Source organism: Scyliorhinus torazame, chromosome 12 (assembly GCF_047496885.1).
Source record: "Scyliorhinus torazame isolate Kashiwa2021f chromosome 12, sScyTor2.1, whole genome shotgun sequence".
NCBI classification, from domain to species: Eukaryota; Metazoa; Chordata; class Chondrichthyes; order Carcharhiniformes; family Scyliorhinidae; genus Scyliorhinus; species Scyliorhinus torazame.
Window position 1 is genome coordinate 223,349,433 of NC_092718.1, and position 25,823 is coordinate 223,375,255.

Consider the following 25,823-nt stretch of genomic DNA (forward strand, 5'->3'; position numbering starts at 1 on the left):
AGAGGGATTTCCGCCCCGCCAGCTGGCGGAAACGGCCTTTGTTGCCCCGCCAGCTGGCGCAGAAATGACATATCCGGGCGGCGCGGGAGCGTCAGCGGCCGCTGACAGTTTCCACGCATGCCCAGTGGAGGGAGTCTCTTCCGCCTCCGCCTTGGTGGAGACCGTGGCGGAGGCGGAAGGGAAAGAGTGCCCCCATGGCACAGGCCCGCCCGCGGATCGGTGGGCCCCGATCGCGGGCCAGGCCACCGTGGGGACACCCCCCCGGGGCCAGATCGCCCCGCGTCCCCCCCCAGGACCGCAGAGCCCACCCACGCCGCCTCGTCCCGCCGTTCAAAAGGTGGTTTAATCCACGACGGCGGGACAGGCAATTTATCGGCGGGACTTCGGCCCATCCGGGCCGGAGAATCGAGCGAGGGGGGCTCGCCAACCTGCACGGCCCGATTCCCGCCCCCGCCAAATATCCTGTACGGAGACTTCGGCAACCGGCGGGGGCGGGATTCACGGCGGCCCCGGGCGATTCTCCAACTCGGCGGGGGGTCGGAGAATGACGCCCCTGAAGTGTAAACGTGTTCCTCCCTCACTTCAAATATATTACATTGTGAGAGGAATCTTCTTATTTTGTTTAGTTCCGTACCCCACCTCGCTGTGTTGATAAATCTCTTATAAACTCCGTGTGCCACCGCCCCCCCCCCCCCCCCCACCCCCCACCCCCATCCCCCGGTCTGTGTACAAAGTGGGAGAGGGGCTCAGTTTCTGGGGGTACAGGGTGAGAGAGGGTCCCGGGGTCTGGGGGTACAGGGTGAGAGAGGGTCTCGGGGTCTGGGGGTACAGTGGGAGAGGGTCTCGGGGTCTGGGGGTACAGAGTTGGAGAGGGTCTCGGGGTCTGGGGGTACAGAGTGGGAAAGGGTCTCAGGGTCTGAGGGTACAGGGTGAGAGAGGATCTCAGGGTCTGGGGGTACAGGGTGAGAGAGGATCTCAGGGTCTGGGGGTACAGGGTGGGAGAGGGTCTCGGGGTCTGGGGGTACAGGGTGGGAGAGGGTCTCGGGGTCTGGGGGTACAGTGGGAGAGGGTCTCAGGGTCTGAGGGTACAGGGTGGGAGAGGGTCTCGGGGTCTGAGGGGTGCAGGTGGGAGAGGGTCTCGGGGTCTGGGGGTACAGGGTGGGAGAGGGTCCCGGGGTCTGGGGGTACAGGGTGAGAGAGGATCTCAGTGACTGGGGGTACAGGGTGGGAGAGGGTCTCAGGGTCTGGGGGTACAGAGTGGGAGAGGGTCTCGGGGTCTGGGGGTACAGGGTGGGAGAGGGTCTCGGGGTCTGGGGGTACAGGGTGGGAGAGGGTCTCGGGGTCTGGGGGTACAGGGTGGGAGAGGGTCCCGGGGTCTGGGGGTACAGGGTGAGAGAGGGTCTCAGTTTCTGGGGGTGCAGGGTGGGAGAGGGTCTCGGAGTCTGGGGGTACAGGGTGGGAGAGGGTCTCGGAGTCTGGGGGTACAGGGTGGGAGAGGGTCTCGGGGTACAGGGTGGGAGAGAATCTCAGGGTCTGGGGGGGTGCAGGGTGGGAGAGGGACTCAGGCTCTGGGGGTACAGGGTGGGAGAGGGTCTCGGGGTCTGGGGGTGCAGAGTTGGAGAGGGTCTCGGGGTCTGGGGGTGCAGAGTTGGAGAGGGTCTCAGGGTCTGAGGGTACAGGGTGGGAAAGGGTCTCAGGGTCTGAGGGTACAGGGTGGGAGAGGGTCTCGGGGTCTGGGGGTACAGAGTTGGAGAGGGTCTCGGGGTCTGGGGGTGCAGAGTTGGAGAGGGTCTCGGGGTCTGAGGGCACAGGGTGGGAGAGGGTCTCGGGGTCTGGGGGTACAGAGTTGGAGAGGGTCTCGGGGTCTGGGGGTGCAGAGTTGGAGAGGGTCTCAGGGTCTGAGGGTACAGGGTGGGAAAGGGTCTCAGGGTCTGAGGGTACAGGGTGGGAGAGGGTCTCAGTTTCTGGGGGTACAGGGTGGGAGAGGGTCTCAGTTTCTGAGGGTACAGGGTGAGAGAGGATCTCAGTTTCTGGGGGTACAGAGTTGGAGAGGGTCTCGGGGTCTGGGGGTGCAGGGTGGGAGAGGGTCTCAGTTTCTGGGGGTGCAGGGTGGGAGAGGGTCTCGGAGTCTGGGGGTACAGGGTGAGAGAGGGGCTCAGGGTCTGGGGGTACAGGGTGGAAGAGGGTCTCGGGGTCTGGGGGTACAGGGTGGGAGAGGGTCTCGGGGTCTGGGGGTACAGTGGGAGAGGGTCTCAGGGTCTGAGGGTACAGGGTGGGAGAGGGTCTCGGGGTCTGAGGGGTGCAGGTGGGAGAGGGTCTCGGGGTCTGGGGGTACAGGGTGGGAGAGGGTCCCGGGGTCTGGGGGTACAGGGTGAGAGAGGATCTCAGTGACTGGGGGTACAGGGTGGGAGAGGGTCTCAGGGTCTGGGGGTACAGAGTGGGAGAGGGTCTCGGGGTCTGGGGGTACAGGGTGGGAGAGGGTCTCGGGGTCTGGGGGTACAGGGTGGGAGAGGGTCTCGGGGTCTGGGGGTACAGGGTGGGAGAGGGTCCCGGGGTCTGGGGGTACAGGGTGAGAGAGGGTCTCAGTTTCTGGGGGTGCAGGGTGGGAGAGGGTCTCGGAGTCTGGGGGTACAGGGTGGGAGAGGGTCTCGGAGTCTGGGGGTACAGGGTGGGAGAGGGTCTCGGGGTACAGGGTGGGAGAGAATCTCAGGGTCTGGGGGGGTGCAGGGTGGGAGAGGGACTCAGGCTCTGGGGGTACAGGGTGGGAGAGGGTCTCGGGGTCTGGGGGTGCAGAGTTGGAGAGGGTCTCGGGGTCTGGGGGTGCAGAGTTGGAGAGGGTCTCAGGGTCTGAGGGTACAGGGTGGGAAAGGGTCTCAGGGTCTGAGGGTACAGGGTGGGAGAGGGTCTCGGGGTCTGGGGGTACAGAGTTGGAGAGGGTCTCGGGGTCTGGGGGTGCAGAGTTGGAGAGGGTCTCGGGGTCTGAGGGCACAGGGTGGGAGAGGGTCTCGGGGTCTGGGGGTACAGAGTTGGAGAGGGTCTCGGGGTCTGGGGGTGCAGAGTTGGAGAGGGTCTCAGGGTCTGAGGGTACAGGGTGGGAAAGGGTCTCAGGGTCTGAGGGTACAGGGTGGGAGAGGGTCTCAGTTTCTGGGGGTACAGGGTGGGAGAGGGTCTCAGTTTCTGAGGGTACAGGGTGAGAGAGGATCTCAGTTTCTGGGGGTACAGAGTTGGAGAGGGTCTCGGGGTCTGGGGGTGCAGGGTGGGAGAGGGTCTCAGTTTCTGGGGGTGCAGGGTGGGAGAGGGTCTCGGAGTCTGGGGGTACAGGGTGAGAGAGGGGCTCAGTTTCTGGGGGTACAGGGTGGGAGAGGGTCTCAGTTTCTGGGGGTGCAGGGTGGGAGAGGGTCTCAGTTTCTGGGGGTACAGGGTGAGAGAGGGTCTGGAGGTACAGGGTGGGAGAGGGTCTCAGGGTCTGGGGGTACAGGGTGGGAGAGGGTCTCAGTTTCTGGGGGTACAGGGTGAGAGAGGATCTCAGGGTCTGGGGGTACAGAGTTGGAGAGGATCTCAGGGTCTGGGGGTACAGGGTGGGAGAGGGTCTCAGTTTCTGGGGGTACAGGGTGGGAGAGGGGCTCAGTTTCTGGGGGTACAGGGTGGGAGAGGGGCTCAGTTTCTGGGGGTACAGGGTGGGAGAGGGTCTCGGGGTCTGGGGGGGTGCAGGGTGGGAGAGGGTCTCGGGGTCTGGGGGTACAGAGTGGGAAAGGGTCTCAGGGTCTGAGGGTACAGGGTGGGAGAGGGTCTCGGGGTCTGGGGGTACAGGGTGGGAGAGGGGCTCAGTTTCTGGGGGTACAGGGTGGGAGAGGGTCTCGGGGTCTGGGGGTACAGGGTGGGAGAGGGGCTCAGTTTCTGGGGGTACAGGGTGGGAGAGGGTCTCAGGGTCTGGGGGGGTGCAGGGTGGGAGAGGGGCTCAGTTTCTGGGGGTACAGAGTGGGAGAGGGTCTCGGGGTCTGGGGGGTACAGGGTGGGAGACGGGCTTGTGAAGCTATCTGAACTGAAGGTGGTGTCAACACAAATCTAATCGAACCGCAGAGTTTTAGAACACAAGAGGAGACCATTTGACCCATCGTATTGTACTAGCCCGTCACATTCTCTTTCTCATTGCACTTGGTCCTCACATATTTGTCCTCCAATTATTTAACCAATTCTCTTTAGAAAGTTATTATTGCATCTGCCTGACTGCCCTTTGGGTCGGTGCCTGGTAGATCGCAACAGTTTGCTGTGTAAAAAGGTTCAGTGTAATTTCCTGTTGTACTGTTTGCGTCTTTTTATAAAGCCCAGGATTCTGTATGTTTTTTAATGTTTGTCCTGCCACTTTAAGGGTTTATGTACATACTGCCTGAGGCCTCTCTGTTCCCGTTTCAAATTGTTCCATTTGCCAATACACTGAGCGAATTGCAAAGCATTTCCAAGGTGCCTGGCAGAGAGGGTTAACATGTGGCTAATGAGCCAAACTGAGGCCTCTGAAGTGTAACAGGGAAGAGGAGAGATTTATTTTTGAATAATGAGGTGTGAAATGAATGACTCACAGACAGTTGTGAAATCAAATTTATCTCCTGTTGTTTCGGAACTTTCAAAAGAGAATTGCATAAAAATGTGAAAAGTAGACATTTCCAGGGCAGAGCAGTGGGATTCATTTCAAAGCTCTCTCAAAGGGTCTGACGGAGCCGGTATCTCCTCTCGTCCTGGATTATTCTCTCAATGCTATCTGTGCTGTTAACTACTGGTTAATTCAGCATTTCCTGAAACAGGGTGGTTGTTGTGCGTATGAGGGTTGCGGTGAGGTGGCAATGTGTGCTGGACAGGTTGAGGACTGACTTGTATCTTGTCCCAACATCAGCACAAGGCCTGTGTGTGGGGGCAGCATCAGGAAGGAGAGGAACGTTAGGGGGAGACAGGTCCAAACTCCCTGTATTCTGCTTTTAGGACCTCATCCCTTTTTTTTTAACCTATGTCGTTTGTACCATTCTGTACCCCAACCGCAAACAGGGGCCCGTTTAGCTCAGTTGGCTGGACAGCTGGTTCATTGTGCAGAGCGAGGCCAACAGTGCGCGTTCAATACCCCTACCGGGACCCCTGTGATGGGGGACTCCCCACAGGGACCCCTGTAACAGGGGGATCCCCATCAGGGATCCCTGAAATAGGTTGACCCCCCAACCCCCTCCGGGTTCCTTTAGATGGGGAGATCTTCCTATTACAGAGGTCCCTGTGGGGTCCTCCTAGCTATGAGGAGCGGTTGAATAAACTCGGTTTGTTCTCACTGGAACGAAGGAGGTTGAGGGGCGACCTGATAGAGGTCTACAAAATTATGAGGGGCATAGACAGAGTGGATAGTCAGAGGCTTTTCCCCAGGGTAGAGGGGTCAATTACTAGGGGGCATAGGTTTAAGGTGAGAGGGGCAAGGTTTAGAGTAGATGTACGAGGCAAGTTTTTTACGCAGAGGGTAGTGGGTGCCTGGAACTCGCTACCGGAGGAGGTGGTGGAAGCAGGGACGATAGGGACATTTAAGGGGCATCTTGACAAATATATGAATAGGATGGGAATAGAAGGATACGGACCCAGGAAGTGTAGAAGATTGTAGTTTAGTCGGGCAGCATGGTTGGCACGGGCTTGGAGGGCCGAAGGGCCTGTTCCTGTGCTGTACATTTCTTTGTTCTTTGTTCTTTTGTTAAAGAGTCCCTGTGGTGGGGTCTCCCTATTACAGACATACCTGTGGGGGTCTCTCTGTTACAGGGTCTTCCTATTACAGGGGTCCCTGTGGGGGGTCTCCCCTGTGGGGGAGTGAAGGGTGTCAGGTAGAGGAGACGTGGGCAGGCAGTGCAATGTTGGGATGGGGGGCCCTTGGGTGGACTCGGATGGTCTCCGTCAGCGTGGCCCTGGCATGGTGGACTTCGTGGTGGGCCAGAGGGACCCCGTTGGCTTACCGCATGGTCTACCATGTCAGGACTATGCTGGTAAAAACCGCAAGTGATCCGCACCCAAGTGATTCTTGGCTGGGGGGAATGGAGAATCATGGGAGGCTGGAGCAGAGGGCCCGCTTTGGGTCATTAAGACGTATTTTCATTTATTTACATTTCCTCGCCAGCGCGCATCATGGACCTCGTTCAGGCTGCCAGCAGGGAGGTCGAAACATCGCGTTCGAATCGGCGCCAATCCCAATTTCCAACAATGTCTGATTTTCCATCCCATCGTGGAATGCATTCCGGGAGTCCCAGAGTAGAGAATCCCCCCCAATGACTAAGAAGGGTGCTGATGGTGGCACATTGAGAGATCAGAATGTGTTAATGGCAGAACAGTGGTAAGCAGTGTGTCAAAGGCAACTTGGAACATAGAATCATAGAATTTACAGTGCAGAAGGAGGCCATTCAGCCCATCGAGTCTGCACCGGCTCTTGGAAAGAGCACCCTACCAAAGGTCAACACCTCCACCCTATCCCCATAGCCCAGTAACCCCACCCAACACTAAGGGCAATTTTGGACACTAAGCGCAATTTATCATGGCCAATCCACCTAACCTGCACATCTTTGGACTGTGGGAGGAAACCGGAGCACCCGGAGGAAACCCACGCACACACGGGGAGGATGTGCAGACTCCGCACAGACAGTGACCCAAGCCGGAATCGAACCTGGGACCCTGGAGCTGTGAAGCAATTGTGCTATCCACAATGCTACCGTGCTGCCCGGAACAGGGGACAGATGGGCCAAGTGGGGTGCGATGGGGGCAGGGGGGACAATGGTGAGGGAAAAACAGATCAATGGAAGGAATGAAGATAAATGGATAGAAATAAAACCGGACTGAAGGTGGAGGAGAGAGTCCACAGGCTGAAGTTGTTGGGCTCAATGTTAAATCCGGAAGGCTGTAACGTGCCTAATCGGAAGATGAGGTGCTGTTCCTCCAGTTTGCGCCGGGCTTCACTGGAACACTGCAGCAGGCCAAGGACGGACATGTGGGCGTGAGAGCCGGGCGGTGAGTTAAAATGGCAGCGACAGGAAGGTCTGGGTCCTGCTTGCGGACGGGCCGGGGGGTGTTCTGCAAAGCGGTCACCCAGTCTGCGGTTAGTCTCTCCAATGTAGAGTAGGCGGCACTGGGAGCAGCGAATGCAATAGAGCAGATTGAAGGAGGTGCCCGTGAAGCGCTGCCTCACTTGGAAAGCGTGTTTAGGGCCTGAGATGGGGAGTAGGGAGGAGGTAAAGGGGCAGGTGTGAAACCTTCTGCGATTGCATGGGAGGTGCCGCAGGAAGAGGGTGAGGTATTGGGGGTGATGGAGGAGTGGACCAGGGTATCCCGGAGGGAACGGTCCCTGCGGAATGCTGACGGGGGGAGTGAGGGGAAGATGTGTTTGGTGGTGGCATCATGCTGAATCTGGCGGAGGGTGGTACTTTGAATACGGAGGCCGATGGGGTGAAAATTGAGGATAAGGGGGACCCTGGGCGCGATTCTCCGACCCCCCCACTGGGTCGGAGAATCGCCGGGGGCCGGCGTGAATCCCGCCCCCGCTGTGTCTCCGCCACCGGAGATTCGGCGGGGGCGGGAATCGCGCCGCGCCAGTCGGCGGGAATCCCCCGGCGATTCTCCGGTCCGCGATGGGCCGAAGCCCCGCCACTGTCAAGCCACGCCAGCCGACGTGGATTGAACCACCTTTGGGACAGTGGGACACGGTGGCGTGGGCGGGCTCCGGGATCCTGGGGGGGCGCGGGGCGATCTGGCCCTGGGGGGTGCCCCCACGGTGGCCTGGCCCGCGCCACAAAGTCATTTCCCCGCGCCGGCTGGCGGGGCACCAAAGGCCTTTCCCGCCAGCTGGCGGGGGCAGAAATCAGTCCGGCGCGGGCCTAGCCCCTCAAGGTAAGGGCTCGGTCCCTCAAGATGCGGAGAATTCCGCACCTTTGGGGCGGCGCGGTGCCGGACTGATTCGCGCCGTTTTTGGCGTCGGTCGGCGGACATCGCGCCGATTACGGAGAATCCCGCCCCTGGTTGTGGGGAGGGAAGGGGAAGGGGTGAGAGAAGAAATACGGGAGATGGGTCAGACACAGTTGAGAGTGTTGTCGACCACAGTGAGTGGGATGCCACGATTAAGGAAGACATGTCGGCAGCACTGTTTTGGAAAGTGGCATCATCGGAACAGATACGATGGGGAAGGGACTGGGAGAATGGGATGGAGTGTGGAGTGTGAAGAGCTGGAGTCGAGGTAGCTGTGGGAGTCAGTGGGTTTGTAATGGATACTAGTGGACATCCCCAGAAATGGAGATCGAGGTCAATGAAGGCAAGTGTGAGAAATGGACCATGCGAAGGTGTTCGAGGAATGAGAGTGGAAGTGAAATTGCTGCATTTTTCCAGGTCCAGCCGGGAACATGGGGCGTCATTCTCCGACCCCCCGCCGGGTCGGAGAATGGCCATTGGCCGCCGTGAATCCCGCCCCTGCCGAAGTGCCGGTTGGCGGGACCCCCGCTCAATTCTCCGGCCCGGATGGGCCGAAGTCCCGCCCAGAAATTGCCTGTCCCGCCGGCGTAAATCAAACCTGGTATTTACCGGCGGGACCAGGCGGCGTGGGCGGGCTCTGGGGTCCTGGGGGGGGGGGGGGGCGCGGGGCGATATGACCCCGGGGGGTGCCCCCACGGAGGCCTGGCCCGCGATCGGGGCCCACCGATCCGCGGGCGGGCCTGTGCCGTGGGGGAACTCTTTCCCTTCCGCCTCCGCCACGACCTCCACCATGGCGGAGGCGGAAGAGACTCCCCACTGCGCATGCGCGGGGAAACTGTCGGCGCCCGCTGACGCTCCCGCGCATGCGCCGGGAAACTGCCAGCGGCCACTGACGCTCCCGCGCATGCGCCGCATTTCCGCGCCAGCTGGCGGGGCAAGAAACGCCATTTCCGCCAGCTGGCGGGGCGGAAATCCCTCCGGCGTCGGCCTAGCCCCTCAATGTTGGGGCTCGGCCCCCAAAGATGTGGAGCATTCCGCACCTTTGGGCCGGCGCGATGCCCGTTGGACATCACGCCGTTGGTGGAGAATTTCGCCCATGAAGTGGCACTGAAACAGTCATCGATGTACCAATAAAAATTAGAGATAGAAATTAGAGATAGTATTAGATCCTGTCCAGTAGGTGCCAGTCTACGGTCGTCCGTCACTTTTAAGAAAGCGATCTATCTTCACAGTCTTCTTGCTAGCAGCTGGAAAATGGAAGCAGCTCTGCCAACGGCCCCCGACCGGCACGGCGCGATCTCCACCCCGCCAAAGAACCGGCGCCGGAGAATTCGGCAGCCGGCGTCGGAGCGGCGGGGCGTGATCCATGCCCCCCCCCCCCGGCGATTCTCCGACCCGGCGGGGGGATCGGAGATTCCTGCCCCATATTTATTTTCATTCAAAAGGCAGCAGGTAAGCAGCCATTGCCATTCTCAATGTAAAAGACAGAAGAAGCCATTGGGCGCTTCTCCCGTGGTTAGAACCATCAGGGGAATGGTGCGACTGATATCTCCGCAATCCCCCCCCCCCCCCCCCCCCCCCCCCCCCCAAAGAAAGCTACCCGCGACCCACCTGCAAGTTACAACCCTCACCTTGTAAAACCCTGATCTAGAACGATAAGAGCAGCAGATACCTGGGAACCCCACCACCTGGAGGTTCCCCTCCAAGTCACTCAACACCCTGACTTGGAATTATATCCCCGTTCCTTCACTGTCGCTGCGGCAACATCCTGCAACTTCTTCCCTAATAGCACAGTGGGTGTACCTACACTTCATGGACTGTAGCGGCTCAAGAAGGCAGCTCACCCCCACCTTCTCGACGGATGGGCAATAAATGCTGGCCAGCCAGTGAATCCCACACCCTGTAAATTAATTTTAAAGAGCACTTTTTGAAGTATAATCACTGTTATAATGTAGCAAACATGGCAACCAATTTGTGCACAGTAAGATCCCACAAGCAATTTAGCGCGGCCAATCCACCTACCCTGCACATCTTTGGGTTGTGGAGGCGAAACCCACGCAGACACGGGGAGAATGTGTAAACTCCACACGGACAGTGACCCAGAGCCGGGATCGAACCTGGGACCTCGGTGACATGAGACAGCAGTGCTAACCACTATGCTACAGTGCTGCCCCTTAGCAGCAGTGTGATAATGCCCAGGTAATCTATTGTTGGCTGAGAATACATTTTGGCCCCAGGAAGATTCCACAGCTCTTTGAAAATTTCCATTGGGACTTTTGCATTCAGCTGCAAAAGTAGGCAGAGTGTCAGTTTAATGTCTTATGTGAAGAATGTCTCTAACATTGCAGCGCTCCCATTAGCCCTGGGACTGGTAGTGTAGGCCTAGATATGTGCTCAACTCTTTGGGGTGGGCTTGAATTCATCACCTTCTGGCTAACAAGTGACCGTACTACTTGCTGAGTCACAGTTGATAGTTCGTGAATAAACTCCAAGTTCGGCTAGGATTTGGGAGGCTGTGGAAGGAGGGAGACTGATGGCCCCCAAAGGCTTCTTGTCATTAGGTGATCTGCACCTTTTGTGCTGTGACATCAATGTGGTGTTATCATGGTTGTGTTGTCAGTCACCGACTGACCACTAGGAGTCTCATTAGTATATAAGTGAATGTTAGAGTCAGGTGAACTCAGACTGACTGGAGAGCTGGAAGAGAGAGGTTGCTTGTGTACGATCATAATGTTATTCATCTGTTGTTTTGTAGATAGTTGACCCACAGTTAATGTTAGGAAATTGTTTATATCTTTAGCTACCAGTGTTCGTATAATATAAATGAGGCCATCTGACAAGAACATTACAATCAACACATCATTTTCTTCACCGTGTGAGACACTGTGGTAATATCTTCTTTGTGGGCAGTTCTGGGAGAGAAGATAATCAACTGAGAGATGGGCCAGACTTGCAGTTGTCAGTGTAGCTGCAGAGTGCTGATTCACTGTGTCACTGATCCCTGCCCCCTGAATGACCAATTGCTTCCTCTCCAGCTGTCAGCTCCGGATCATCATCTTTAAATAGCTTCAACTGAGGAGCAATTGTTTTCATCCACATTAACTGTCCAATCCCAGGATATATTCCCGCAGGGAAACATTCCAATCGGAGCTGTTGGTGTCTAGGGTTTGAATTTGTGAGTGAGGCCATGTTTAAGTGACATAAATACACACTTTCACCCCAAAACACTAAAGAACAAATCCATTGAGGAACACTGGAACAGCCTTTTATCATAATCTTTATTGTCACAAGTAGGCTTAGATTAACACTGCAATGAAGTTACTGTGAAAAGCCCCTAGTCGCCACATTCCGGCGCCTGTTCGGGTACACAGAGGGAGAATTCAGAATGTCCAATTCACCTAACAGCACGTCTTTCGGGACTTGTAGGAGGAAACCGGAGCACCCGGAGGAAACCCACGCAGTCACGGGGAGAACGTGCAGACTCCGCACAGACAGTGACCCAAGCCGGGAATCGAACCTAGGACCCTGGTGCTGTGAAACAACAGTGCTAACCACTGTGCTACCGTGAACCAATTCTCATCTTGGGAAACTAGTTGATCAATTGCACCACAACCCCACCCTGTCGAATTAATCAGTGTCTCAGGAAAATAATGAAATAAAAAAGAGCGAAGGAGAACAGGACATAATGCCATCACCGGCAGTAACTAGTTACTCTTCGCTTACTGGCCCATCTAATAAACCCTTTGATGCCTGATTTTAGTTTCTTCTGCCTAATATTGAAATGAATGAAAATCACTTATTGTCACAAGTAGGCTTGTGAAGTCACTGTGAAAAGCCCCTAGTTGCCACATTCCGGCGCCTGTTCGGGGAGGCTGGTACGGGAATTGAACCATGCTGCTGGCCTGCCTTGGTCTGCTTTTAAAGCCAGCGATTTAGCCTTGTGCTAAACCAGCCCCTATTGCAGGGAATAACCAGCATTACATACACATTGCATTGGAATGGGGGTGAAGCTGAGGCACCGCATCCTGTGTAAACCCCAGGGCACTCACTGGGTCAGCCTAGGATGAATAGGACGGTAATAGAGGGATACGGACCCCGGAAGTGCAGAAGGTTTTAGTTTAGACAGGCATCATGATCGGCGCAGGCTAGGGTCAACACCGTGACGCAGTGGTTAGCACTGCTGCCTACGGCGCTGAGGACCCGGGTTCAAATCCCGGCCCTGGGTCACTGTCCGTGTGGAGTTTGCACATTCTCCCCGTGTCTGCGTGGGTCTCACCCCACAACCCAAAATGCGCAGGTTAGGTGGATTGGCTAGGATAAATTGCCCCTTCATTGGAAAAAATAATTGAGTACTCTAAATTTAAAAAAAAAGAAAGAAAATGGTCGGCGCAGGCTTGGAGGGCTGAAGGGTCTGTTCCTGTGCTGCGCTGTTCTTTGTTTGAATGCCAAGGGTTCCAGTGAATGGAGTTTAGGGGTTGAGGTAGTGATTTGGACTGTGCACTTGTGTTTCGGGGATAGTTTTGTGGTGTCTGCTTCTGGGGGTCAGTATTGCTTTTTATCCACTCTCCTGTGAAGCACCTTGGGACTGTGCGAGGAGATTAATGAGGGGACTTGTGCTGATGTTTTTGTGGTACATAGCCCAATATTTTCCCAATAGTCTTCATGTCATCCATCAGTCTAGATATTTGCAGGTTTCCCTGATCAACTCCTATTTTCTGATTGTCAATCATTTATTTTCCTTCCAGTCTGAAAGCAGCCCTGTCTGGGAGCCCGACAAATGAGACCATGGATTTATCTGGAATTGCCCTGACGTCCAAGGATATTGAGCGAGTGGATGTGTACTTGCACCAGAATCAAGAACTGATCAGCAGTGTGGAACTGTGCTTCACTGAACTGACGGACGATTGTTTCCTGCACCTGCTACCAACCCTCAGCTCCCTCCCGCATCTCAACACTCTGTCCTTGAATGGGAACAAGCTGACCAGGAGCATACTGAGGGAGCTAACAGAAATGCTGAAGGATCTAGAGAAGTTCCCCAGCATCACCTGGATCGACCTGGGTAACAATGTCGATATCTACTCGTTGCCTCAACCCTTCCTTGTCAACCTGCGGAGGCGAAGTCCCAAGCTCGGGAACCTGCCCACCATCTTGGAGTTCGGGGAGGGTCAGTGCAGTGACCTTGAGGCTGACCCATGTGAGAGCCCAGGTGACAGAATGGGGTTAACACAGGATGTGATGCCTCAGCTTCATCCCCACTCCAGTACAACCACGGTGTGTGAGGGTTTGGAGGTTGAAGAGGCTGTCGAACCTGTGGATGACTCACTGGCCAACCAGACCTGACATGAGCAGTGTGTAACTGGGACAGTTTCATTGGCAGGATTGGCAAAATGCACCAGGCAAGGAACACCCTGAAGCACTTAACTGCCAGATGAGGGGGGGGGGGGGGGGGGGAAGTGTCAAAAAGGAGAAGCATTGATCAGGTTTATGAACCCATGGCGGAACCAATGTGCTTGGAAAGGCTCTGTCACCCAATGACTGCTCTTCGATTGGAGACTTGCATATTTCACGTTTCTTTTAAACAACACTTGTCTTCCTTTCCATCATTTTCTGTATAACTCTGAGACTGAATGTACTGTCACTGGGACAGAATCAACCAAGGGGACTCGTGGGGGGGGCCGGGGGGGGGGGCGTTGTAGGGTAATGAGGGGAAGGGACGCTCAGTGGCCCCCCAGCCCTTTGTCCTGACCCTTGAAATGGTGAGTCTCAGTCACTCGGGGAGGCAGTCAGGCTCTGGGGAGAGTCTGGGTGAACAGCATCAGGAATCCTGACTCGTGTTCCCGTCCTGCACCAGGCCATTGAGGCCAGTTGCCGGCTCCCAATTCTTGCTGCCAATAATAAGTTGCAATATCAGAAAAGGAAAGACGTGTTGGACAAATCTCTCGCCCAGTACCATGGTAATCCTCTCCTGCCTAGTGTCCTTCTTTTGCTTCATTTGTTACTCTTTTATCCCAAATTCCTGTCCACACAGACAGGTGTCACAACACATATGTATCCCTCTTGAAGCCTTCAACAAAATTGGCACTTACACCACAGAACGCCTGCTTCATCGGTAAAGACGTCTTAATGGGAAGAAATGTTCTTTTGTGTTACTGATGGTTAATTATATGAAATGGTTTCCGCTCCTCAGGCAGAGAAGGGATGTCCCCATCTTTCCCACAGTTCCACATTTCACCCCATCCAATCAGGTTTCCACCCTCTCGGGACTGACACAGCTCTTATCGAAGTCACAAATGACATGTGATCGTGGCAAAGGTAAACTTTCCGTCCTCGTCTTTCCCCAACTGTCATACAGCTTGACCACACCCACCTCCTCCTACACCTCTCCGCCATTGTCCAGCGGCGGGTGGGTTGCCCTCACCTGGTTCCATTCTTACCTATCGAATCATAGTCAGAGAATCACTCGCAATGGCTGCCACACCGTTACCTTTGGTGTCGCCCCTCCCCAGGATCTACCATTGGCCCCTCCTATATCCCATCTACACTCTGCCCCTCAGACGTCCAAAAGCAGTGTTACTTTTCACACTGACGCTGAATACACCCAGCTCTACCTCAGCAACACCTCACTCAACCCCTCAGTGCTGCAGAATTATCCAAAACTTATCTAACACCCAGTACCAGATGAGCAGAAACTTCCTCCAATTAAATACAGGGAATATAAATATAATAATCTTTATTGTCACAAGTAGGCTTCCATTAACTCTGCAATGAAATTACTGTGAAAATCCCCTAGTTGCCACATTCCGGCGCCTGTTCGGGTACACAGAGGGAGAATTCAGAATGTCCAATTCACCTAACAGCATGTCTTCCGGGACTTGTGGGAGGAAACCGGAGCACCCGGAGGAAACCCACGCAGACACGGGGAGAACGTGCAGACTCCGCACAGACAGTGGCCCAGCCGGGGAATCAAACCTGGGACCCTGGCTCTGTGAAGCAACAGTGCTAACCACTGTGCTGCCGTGCTGCCCTACTGAAGCCATTATCTTCAGTTCTGACTCCAGAATTTCATCCCTCGCTACTGATCCCTCTACCATCCAGAAATTTGTGATTGAGGCAATCCAGTTGCAACCTCGGTGTCCCATTTTATCCCGAGATGAGCTTCCGATCACATATTCAGGCTATTACTAAGGTCACCTGCATACCAATTACTATTATCACCTGCATCCAATCGCCTGGCACTGCCCCGCATCCCATCGCCTGGCACTGCCCTGCATCCCATCGCCTGGCACTGCCCCGCATCAGCTGCTCTGCTGCTGAAATCCTCGTTTGTGTTTTTCTTTCCTCGAACTCGGTGATTCCAACACACTCCTGGCTGGACTCCCAAATCTACTCCCGGCCTTTCACAGACCCTCTGCATCTCTGCAGCCCGTGAACTAACTTGCACCAAGTTCTGCTCACCCAACGCCCACATGCCTGGTGAACCACATTGGTGCCCTAAGCACAGGAATTCCCTCAAAAAAACTCTCCACCTCTCGACCTTTCTCCTTCATTAAGACACTCCTTGAAACCTTTGAGCAAGGTTTAATCACCTGTCTTTGGAAGTGTCAGTTCTCTTGTCCAATTATCCTGCTAGGAAGTGCTTTGGGATGTGTTATTAGTTTAAAGGTGCTACATAAATGCAAGGTGTTGATAATTTGACCTCGAGCTCAACTCTTGCGATTCATTCTCATTTTCTCATTGCTGCAATACTGCTGAAACCAATTAGAGTTTGATCCTCAAATCCATAGAACTCCCTTTCTTCCAAACAAAATGCATTTCATTGAGGTGAACAAATCCCTGGAGAGTGAGCTTTACTCTGTATCTAACCCCGTGCTATACCTGTCCTGGGAGTGTTTGATGGGGACAGTGTAGAGGGAGCTTTACTCTGTATCTAACCCCGTGCTGTACCTGTCCTGGGAGTGTTTGATGGGGACAGTGTAGAGGGAGCTTTACTCTGTATCTAACCCCGTGCTGTACCTGTCCTGGGAGTGTTTGATGGGGACAGTGTAGAGGGAGCTTTACTCTGTATCTAACCCCATGCTGTACCTGTCCTGGGAGTGTTTGATGGGGACAGTGTAGAGGGAGCTTTACTCTGTATCTAACCCCGTGCTGTACCTGTCCTGGGAGTGTTTGATGGGGACAGTGTAGAGGGAGCTTTACTCTGTATCTAACCCCGTGCTGTACCTGTTCTGGGAGTGTTTGATGGGGACAGTGTAGAGGGAGCTTTACTCTGTATCTAACCCCGTGCTGTACCTGTCCTGGGAGTGTTTGATGGGGACAGTGTAGAGGGAGCTTTACTCTGTATCTAACCCCGTGCTGTACCTGTCCTGGGAGAGTTTGATGGGGACAGTGTAGAGGGAGCTTTACTCTGTATCTAACCCCGTGCTGTACCTGTCCTGGGAGTGTTTGATGGGGACAGTGTAGAGGGAGCTTTACTCTGTATCTAACCCCGTGCTGTACCTGTCCTGGGAGTGTTTGATGGGGACAGTGTAGAGGGAGCTTTACTCTGTATCTAACCCCCTGATGTACCTGTCCTGGGAGTGTTTGATGGGGACAGTGTAGAGGGAGCTTTACTCTGTATCTAACCCCGTGCTCTACCTGTCCTGGGAGTGTTTGATGGGGACAGTGTAGAGGGAGCTTTACTCTGTATCTAACCCGTGACATGATTTCTCAGCACTGTTCGATGCACAGCAAATGTGCAATACCAACCCTGTTGGAGGTGAAGCTCTGAAGTAATATTTGAGACACGTTAACTCCAATGGAGCACAGAATCTGATCATAGTCTCAGCATCTAAATGGAAGTTTTCTGCAATTTTAAGAGGTTTATTAGTGAAAGAAAGACCTGAATTTATATAGAACCTTTCACAGCTTCCGAATATCCCAAAGCACTCTACAGCCAATCAAATCCTTCTGAAGAGTAGCTGCAGTTCTAACATAGGAAACGCAGCAGCCAATTTGTGCACAGCAAGATGCCACACACAGCACTGTGACAAATGACCAGATGATCTATTTTAATGATGTTGGTTGAGGGAAAAATATTGGCCAGGACACCAGGAGAATTCTCCTGCTCAATTCATCTTTGAATTAGCAGCCGTAATATCTTTTACATCCACCTGAGGGATGGAGTGACATTGAACAGGACCCTAAAAGGAGATGGGATTCACAGAGAGTGAGAGGGATAGTGGTCTGATCGGCTGTCTCATGTTCCATCCTGTTCTGTTGATCGATTTCCTGAAATCTGCTTGTACCTTTTATGAAACAGAATATTTTTATTCCTGCTAATGTCACTGTAGCTGAAATAAAATAGATAAAATGAAATGTGTCAATGCTTCCTGAAATACAATCCATGGTTTTAAATATGCCGGTAATTTTGTATCGGACGATACATTGATAATAACTAAAGGAATCTGGGGCGAAATTCTCCGTTATCGGTGGAAAGTCCGCCGATCGGCGCAAAAAACGGCGCAAATCCGACTTGCGTCACGTCGGAAAAATGGGTCGATAGTCTCCGGCCCGAAATGGGCTAGCAGCGACGTAACGGGATCCGCGCTTGCGCAGTGGTTCACGCCGTGCAGCGTCATACGCGCTGCACGGCGTGACGGCTCATAAGGCCACGCTGCTCCCCCCCCACCCGACCGCAACACCCGACTGGATGGCTGGCCGTCGCTCAGCCCCGAGGTTCGAGTCACGCGATGTGGAGGCGCTCCTGGACGCGGTGGAGCAGAGGAGGGACGCCCTGTATCCCGGGCACGGCCGCAGAGTTGCCCCACGCCACAGCCGGCGTCTGTGGAGGGAAGTGGCAGAGGCCGTCACCGCTGTGGCCCTGACACCACGGACAGGCACCCAGTGCCACAAGAAGGTGAACGACCTCGTCAGGGCAGGCAGGGTGAGCCTCCCCCATATCCCGCCTCCCCCATATCCCGCCTCCCCCATATCCCCTCTCCCCCATATCCCCCCTCCCCCATATCCCCCCTCCCCCATATCCCCCCTCCCCCATATCCCCCCTCCCCATATCCCCCCTCCCCCATATCCCCCTCCCCCATATCCCCCCTCCCCCATATCCCCCCTCCCCCATATCCCCCTCCCCCATATCCCCCCTCCCCCATATCCCCCCTCCCCATATCCCCCCTCCCCCATATCCCCCCTCACCCATATCCCCCCTCCCCCATATCCCCCCTCATATCCCCCCTCCCCCATATCCCCCTCCCCCATATCCCCCCTCCCCCATATCACCCCCTCCCCCATATCCCCCCTCCCCCATATTCCCTATATCCCCCCTCCCCCATATACCCCCCCCCATATCTCCCCCATATCCCCCCTCCCCCATATCCCCAAGTGAATCCAGCCCTAATCTTAACCTCTGCAATGCACGCGCAACCGATGGCGTGCATTCATATACTTGCCTAACACTGTTGCCTTTTACCCCTGCCCCCCCCCCCCCCACAGGAGAAGCGCGCACACAACAATAGGGAGCATGTGAGGACTGGAGGAGGGCCCGCTGATGAGAGGCCACTGACTGTACACGAGGAAAGGGCCCTGGAACTGGCTGGCGGACCTGAGGACCGGGAGGTTGCTGATGCAGAGGTCGGGGGCGTACTAGCGAGTGAGCCACCGACAGCCCGTCCCCATATCCCCCCTCCCCTATATCCCCCTCCCCCGTATCACCTGATCACTGCCTGATGTCTAACCATGCATGCTTCATTGTGTATCGCAGGACCAAACGTCCAGGCACCCATCCCCGCAGATGCAGACCGCCCGCAGGATGCCCCTCGGAGACCACAGGAGACGGAGAGACCCGCACCCTCCAGCATGCGACGCCCGCAGGATGCCCCTCGGAGACCACAGGAGACGGAGAGACCCGCACCCTCCAGCATGCGACGCCCGCAGGATGCCCCTCGGAGACCACAGGAGACGGAGAGACCCGGACCCTCCAGCATGCGACGCCCGCAGGATGCCCCTCGGAGACCACGGGAGACGGAGAGACCCGCACCCTCCAGCATGCGACGCCCGCAGGATGCCCCTCGGAGACCACGGGAGACGGAGAGACCCGCACCCTCCAGCATGCGACACCCGCAGGATGCCCCTCGCACACCACGGGAGACGGAGAGACCTGGAGCAACAGGGAGACGACACCCCCGTCACGTGCGGGGAGCGACCACCCAGCGATGAGGGGGGCAGCCACAGGCCCCCGTCACATCCGAGCCAGGACATCACTACCCAGGACACCACTACCCAGGACACCACTACCCAGGACACCACTACCCAGGACACCCCTACCCGGGACAGCACTACCCAGGGCACCCCTACCCGGGACAGCACTACCCAGGAAGACGAAATACCGGACAGTGAGTCAGAGTGGATGGGAGGAGACGAACCCCCACCCCAAAGTGCCATGGACTCAGAGTGGGACGAAGAGCACGACACAACGCCACTGCTGTCACCAACACCCTCCACCATCGCAGAAACACTCACCACGGTTGGGCACTTTAGTGATGAGGCGTCTGGTACACTCACTGGTGCGCACAACACAGCCGTCCCGGTACAGCAGGTGGAGGTAGGAGCAGCAGAGGGACCGGGCGGTCGGAAGGCAGCCCAGCCCAAGCGAACATCTGCCGCCCAGATGGATCCCGGGTTCCTGCAGTTACCACACCCACACATAGATCCGATGCAACCACCGACCCGGAGACGAGCGAAGAGGGTGACGGGCGGCTGTGGTCGCAGGTGGAGGAGTCCACCCGCGTCCAGGAGCTGGGAGTGGTGCCGGTCATGCGTGCCACCCAGGCTGACACCGCACGGGTGGCGTCCGCGGTGGAGGCAATGGGTGCGACGCTGTCAGACATGGGGAACGGTTTGCGAGGCCTGGGGCCTTCCGTGCACGTGGCGTCTGTGGCCCAGGAAATGGCTGCCCTCTCACAGGAGGCCATGAGCCAGTGCCAGCGCCAGATGGCAGAGGCGCTCAACGCCATAGCCCAGTCTCTGCAGGCCATGGCCCAGTCTCAGCAGGCCATGGCCCAGTCTCAGCAGGCCATGGCCCAGTCTCTGCAGGCCATCGCTGAGGGCATCGGCGCCAGTGGCCATGTGCGAGCCGGCGTCGCACTGTCACAGACAGGGTTTGCCAACACCCTGGGCTCCATGGCTGCAAACCTGCAGACCCCTGTCGATACCAGCATGGGCCTCCAGGACTGGCAGCGCCAGATGTCGGGGGGGCGTCGGATGGCCAGTCCGTTCGCATCCCCCACCCATGTAGAGGCCTGGGGGCCATCGGGCACCCCGAGGGAGGAGGAGGTGGTGTGGTCCGTCCCGGCTCCTTCTGTAGGGGAGGTCCCGGTACACCGCGACACCTCGGACTCCCCCCCTTCCGTCCCAGGTGCATCGGGTGGGCAACGGGCAGGACAGGCTGGCAGCTCGCCATCCCAGTCGCCCGGGCCGCAGCCTGGCCCATCTAGGCCAGGACGCCCCAGGAAACGGCCGCCAAAGGGATCCAGTGTCAGAGGGCAGGAATCACAGGAGTCCACCTCCAGTTCTGCTGTACCGTCTGGGGAACCACGTAGATGTAGTCAAAGGGCCCGTAAGGCCAAACAATTAGACACTGAGTAAGTTGGCACGGGTGCAGGGCACAGATGAGTTTTAGGGGCTAGGGCACGTGCATGAACTCCTTTGGTTATTAAAGTCAATGTTACACCTACAGAAGCTGCCTTTGTGCTCTGTCCAAAGTGTGCGGGGGTGTCATGTACGTTGAGCGCAAGTGTGTGTGTGAGGGGTGGTCTGACCTCAGCCCCAGGTGAGTCTGCCCCCTTCCCCCTGGGCCGCCATCAACATCCCCCGGGCAGAGGACGGGACCGTGCGCTGCAGTGTCACAGCCGCATGCAGGGATGGTCCGGGTGGATGGTGGTACTGTGGCCATGGGTCAGACATAGTCCAATGATGTAGAGCCAGGAGCTCATCGCAGGGCGGGTTGTCATCATCCTCCATGGCCTGCGATAGACACGCGTCCACCCGCAACTGTGTGAGCCCGGCCCGTTGTGCCGCAGGTGGATCGGCAATGGGGGGGGGGGGTGTGTGCATGCGGGTGGGGTGGGTGGGGTTGGGGAGGGGGGTGAGGGTGCTGGGTGGGTGGATGGGTGGGGGGGTGTGGGTGGTAGGCTGTTGCCATGGTGTGCGGTCTGTGGCCATACTACCCGATTCCCACGCCCATCTAGTCAGTGAAGCGGGCGTCTATCAGTCTGTCCCGTGCCCGCTGGGCCAGCCGGTAACGGTGGACAGCCACCCGCCTGTGTCTACCCCGTCTGCCCTGACCATTGCCCCCATCCCCCTCGTCTGGGGAGGACTGGGCCTCTTCCTGCTGCTCCTCCACTCCGCCCTCCTCTGCCTGCGGCACATCGCCCCTCTGCTGGGCTATGTTGTGCAGGACGCAGCACACCACAATGATGCGGCCGACCCTATCTGACCGATACTGGAGGGCGCCCCCAGAGAGGTCCAGGCACCTGAAACGCATCTTCAGCACGCCAAAGCACCTCTCGATCACTCCCCTTGTCGCTACATGGGCATCATTGTAGCGGTTCTCCGCCTCATTGCGTGGCCTCCGTATAGGCGTCATCAGCCACGATCGCAATGGATAGCCCCTGTCGCCCAGCAACCAGCCCCTCAGCCGGGGATGGCGTCCCTCGTACATGCCGGGGATGGATGACCGCGACAACACGAATGAGTCGTGTACACTGCCTGGGTGACGGGCGCAGACGTGCAGGATCATCATGCGGTGGTCGCAGACCACCTGTACGTTCATCGAATAGGTCCCCTTCCTATTAGTGAACACGGCCCTGTTATCTGCAGGTGGCCGCACGGCGACGTGCATCACATCGATCGCGCCCTGGACCATGGGGAACCCGGCAACGGCAGAGAAGCCCACGGCCCGGGCATCTTGGCTGGCCCGGTCCACGGGGAAGCGGATGTAGTGGTGTGCCATGGCATATAGGGCATCTGTCACTGCCCGGATGCACCGGTGCACCGATGTCTGCGATATGCCGGACAGGTCCCCACTCGGTGCCTGGAATGACCCCGTTGCATAAAAGTTCAGGGACACCGTAACCTTGACGGACACGGGGAGAGGGTGTCCCCCGCCAGTGCCACGCGGTGACAGGTGTGCCAGCAGGTGGCAGATGTGTGCCATGGTTTCCCGGCTCATCCGGAGTCTCCTCCTGCATTCCCGGTCCGTGAGGTCCTGGTATGACTGCCGGGGCCGGTACACATGGGGCGCCCTCGGGTGCCTCCGTTGCCGTGGGGCCGCGACGTCCTCCTCCCCCTCCTCGTCCTGTCGGTCAGGTGTCCCTCCAGCCTGGGCGGCTGCCGCCTGCCCCTCTGCGGCGGCCTGCGCCGCCTCTCTGGCACGCTCCTCCTCCTCCTCCTCCTCCTCCTCATCTAGGGCAACATAGACATGAGCGGCTGCCACCACGGCAGCCAACATCGCTGGATGATCTGAAAACATGACGGCCTGGTGGGGGGGAGGGGAACGACGACATGTCATCATTGCCCATATCCCCTCCTCCCCCCAGCCAGGTGGCATGGACCGCATGGGTCCAACTGTTGGAGGCTGGCACCTGGCCAGGTGGACCAACTCACTTGCCCTCCCATCCCCCTCCTCGGCACGGACCCACCCCCCAACCTCCACCTCAGCACGGACCCCCCCCCCCCCCAACCCCCAACCTCCACCCCGGCAAGGCACGGACCCCCTCCCAACCTCCACCCCAGCACGGACACCCCCCAACCTCCACCCCAGCATGGACCCCCCCCAACCTCCACCCCAGCACGGACCCCCCCCCCAACCTCCACCCCGGCACGGCACGGACCCCCCCCCAACCTCCACCCCAGCACGGAACCCCCCCCAACCTCCTCCTCAGCATGGACCCCCCCCCAACCTCCACCCCGGCACGGCACGGACCCCCTCCCAACCTCCATTCCAACACGGACCCCCCCCAACCTCCACCACAGCACGGACCCCCCCCCCCCAACCTCCACCCCAGCACGGACCCCCCCCCCCAACCTCCACCCCGGCACGGCACGGACCCCCCCCCAACCTCCACCCCAGCACGGACCCCCCCCCAACCTCCACCCCAGCACGGACCCCCCCCCAACCTCCACCCCGGCACGGACCCCCTCCCCAACCTCCACCCCAGCACGGAACCCCCCAAACCCCCAACCTCCACCCTAGCATGGACCCCCCCCCCAACCTCCACCCCAGCACGGACCCCCCCCAACCCCCACCCCGGCACGGACCCCCTCCCCAACCTCCACCCCAGCACGGACCCCCCCCAACCCCCAACCTCCACCCTAGCATGGACCCCCCCCCAACCTCCACCCCAGCACGGACCCCCCCCAACCCCCAACCTCCACCCCAGCACGGACCCCCCCCAACCCCCAACCTCCACCCCAGCACGGAACCCCCCAACCCCTAACCTCCACCCCAGCACGGACCCCCCCCCAACCTCCACCCCAGCACGGATCCCCTCCCCAACCTCCACCCCAGCACAGACCCCCCCCAACCCCCAACCTCCACCCCAGCACGGACCCCCCCCAACCTCCACCCCAGCACGGACCCCCCCCAACCCCCAACCTCCACCCCAGCACGGACCCCCCCCAACCCCCAACCTCCACCCCAGCACGGACAACCCCCAACCTCCACCCCGGCACGGACCCCCTCCCGGCACTCCCCCGGAGCCCAGCCTACTCTAACCACCCCCCCCCCCCCCCCCCCGCCGCACACACACACACACAACCCGAGACACACCTCTCCTCACGCAATCACTGCAGCCACGCCATTTCCTGCCCAGAGCCAACCCCCCAGGCCGTCACTCACCTCCACGCTGGTCGGCGTGAGCCTGGAGCACCGGGTCACGCCGATGAAAAGGAGGTTTGATTCACGTCGACGTGAACGGTCATCACGTCGACGGGACTTCGGCCCATCCGGAAGGGAGAATATCGGCAGGCCGAAAATCGGCTGCCTTGCGCAGACCCGTGACATTCTCCGCGGCAGCGGCGCCATTAACGCCCCGCCGACTTTTCTCCCTTCGGAGACTTCGGCAACCGGCGGGGCCGGGATTCACGGCGGCCAACGGCCATTCTCCGACCCTCTGGGGTGTCGGAGAATGACGCCCCTGATCCTGAGTGAAACTCCAGTATCTGTCAATGTCTGATCTCGGAGATCGCTTGTATGCAATTGTCAAGTAAGGACAGATCTGTCTTTTGGTATAGTTTGTTATGGACTTTCTAAATTCCTAAATCTACTTATGGTAGCCGGTTTAGCAGAGTGGGCTGGACAGCTGGTTTGTGATGTGGAGCAAAGCCAGCAGCGCGGGTTCGATTCCTGGAACAGCTGAGGTTATTCATGAAGGCCCCGCCTTCTCAACCTTGCACCTCGCCTGAGGTGTGGTGACCCTCAGGTTAAATCACCACCAGTCAGCTCTCTCCCTCAAAGGGGAAAGCAGTCTCTGGTCATCTGGAACTATCACGACTTTACCCAATTAATTTTTCCCAATTAAGGGGCAATTTGGCATGGCCAATCCACCTAACCTTCCACCTCCTGGTACCATACCGCAAGAAGGCATAGACGCCCATTATATTGGACCATGGTTTGCCATTGCCTTGTGTAGTAAATGCTCTCCCGCTCTTTCCATCTGTCATTAGGAACTTTGGGAGGATTTCCAGGCTGAAAGTTGACCTGATTGGCCACATGATGAACGCACCTTCCATGTCCATCAAGTCCTGAAGTGGGACTTGAACCCGGAGTGTCAGGCCCAGAGATAGTGATGCTCCCCGCAACACCACAAGACCTCCCTCAACCCTAATATCACATAAACAGAGCATCTGGCCATCATTGCTGTTGACAGGATCTTGCAATGGGCAGATTGCAGTGTTTTCTACATTTCAGCTGTGAGTTTAAAAGTGTTTTGGTACATCCTGAGGACATGGGAGGTGCTATATAAATTCATGTGTATCCGGGCAGTTAGAGGATTCTTGACTTGCCTATGCTCTTGTCAAGAGATTGTGGTGCCTTTCTGCTCTCCTTATGAGGAGGCTGCAGTTGTGTTTTGAGCTCTCGGGATACTTTGACCTGCTGTCTGCCTCAGTGGCTACGTCCTTGAGTAAAGTGGAAGGAGTTTGGCAGGAATGAATTTCAATGTCAGTGAAGGCCGCGTGTGAAAGTAGCAGTAAACCTGTGAGTAATGTGTAGCTCCGACCTCCTCAAGCTGTGCTGCTGCATTTCCTGAGCTGGAAGTAATTACTATTTTATGCAGCTTTGATGTTTCTGTGTAAGAACCTGTGGATAGGCGTCTGCTGATGGTCAGCATCATAGGCAAAGCTGCTTCAGCCCATTTTCTTTTCCAAGTGCAGCTGAATCAGACAGTAGGAGGGAACTTGAGAAGCAGACTACTGGAAAATATTACAATACTTTACTGTCGTGCGGGGATTTGAATTTCAATTAAAAATTGGGGCCGTGATAAGTCTTGAGTGTGGATTATTATTACCAACCCCTATCCCTCTACCCCACTCACCCACCACTGGTACTGCAAGGGAGGGCTGGTATTAAAATGACCCGTCCTCCAGGGTCATTCATGAGTTCCTGGATGATCCTTGGGCCTTTGAGAGGGCTGCTGCTCCTCATTGCACTTGCCTCTGCTTGGTCTCCAAAGCCTAATCCTTCAATGAGTTCCCCAAATCCATCAAAAGAAATGACAGCTCTTTAATTACACCTAGCGTACATTAATGTATTGCTGACCCAGGGGCCCCCCAGAGCTAATGCCCATTGCAAAGCTGTTTCAGTCTGTCGG

At 57.1% G+C, this 25,823-nt stretch overlaps 1 protein-coding gene and 1 long non-coding RNA gene across 2 annotated transcripts in view; one reads left to right on the plus strand and one right to left on the minus strand.

Annotated features, from left to right (window-relative positions):
• lrrc75a (leucine rich repeat containing 75A) overlaps positions 1–13,643 on the plus strand; it is an 83,017-nt gene extending 69,374 nt beyond the window's left edge. Inside the window, exon 4 of the mRNA XM_072470001.1 lies at positions 12,711–13,643. Within this exon, the coding sequence (XP_072326102.1) occupies positions 12,711–13,305 (595 nt within the window). The 3' untranslated portion in view covers positions 13,306–13,643. The remainder of the gene's footprint in view (positions 1–12,710) is intronic.
• LOC140387026 (uncharacterized) overlaps positions 1–25,823 on the minus strand; it is a 117,627-nt gene that overhangs the window by 42,005 nt on the left and 49,799 nt on the right. The window lies entirely within an intron of this gene.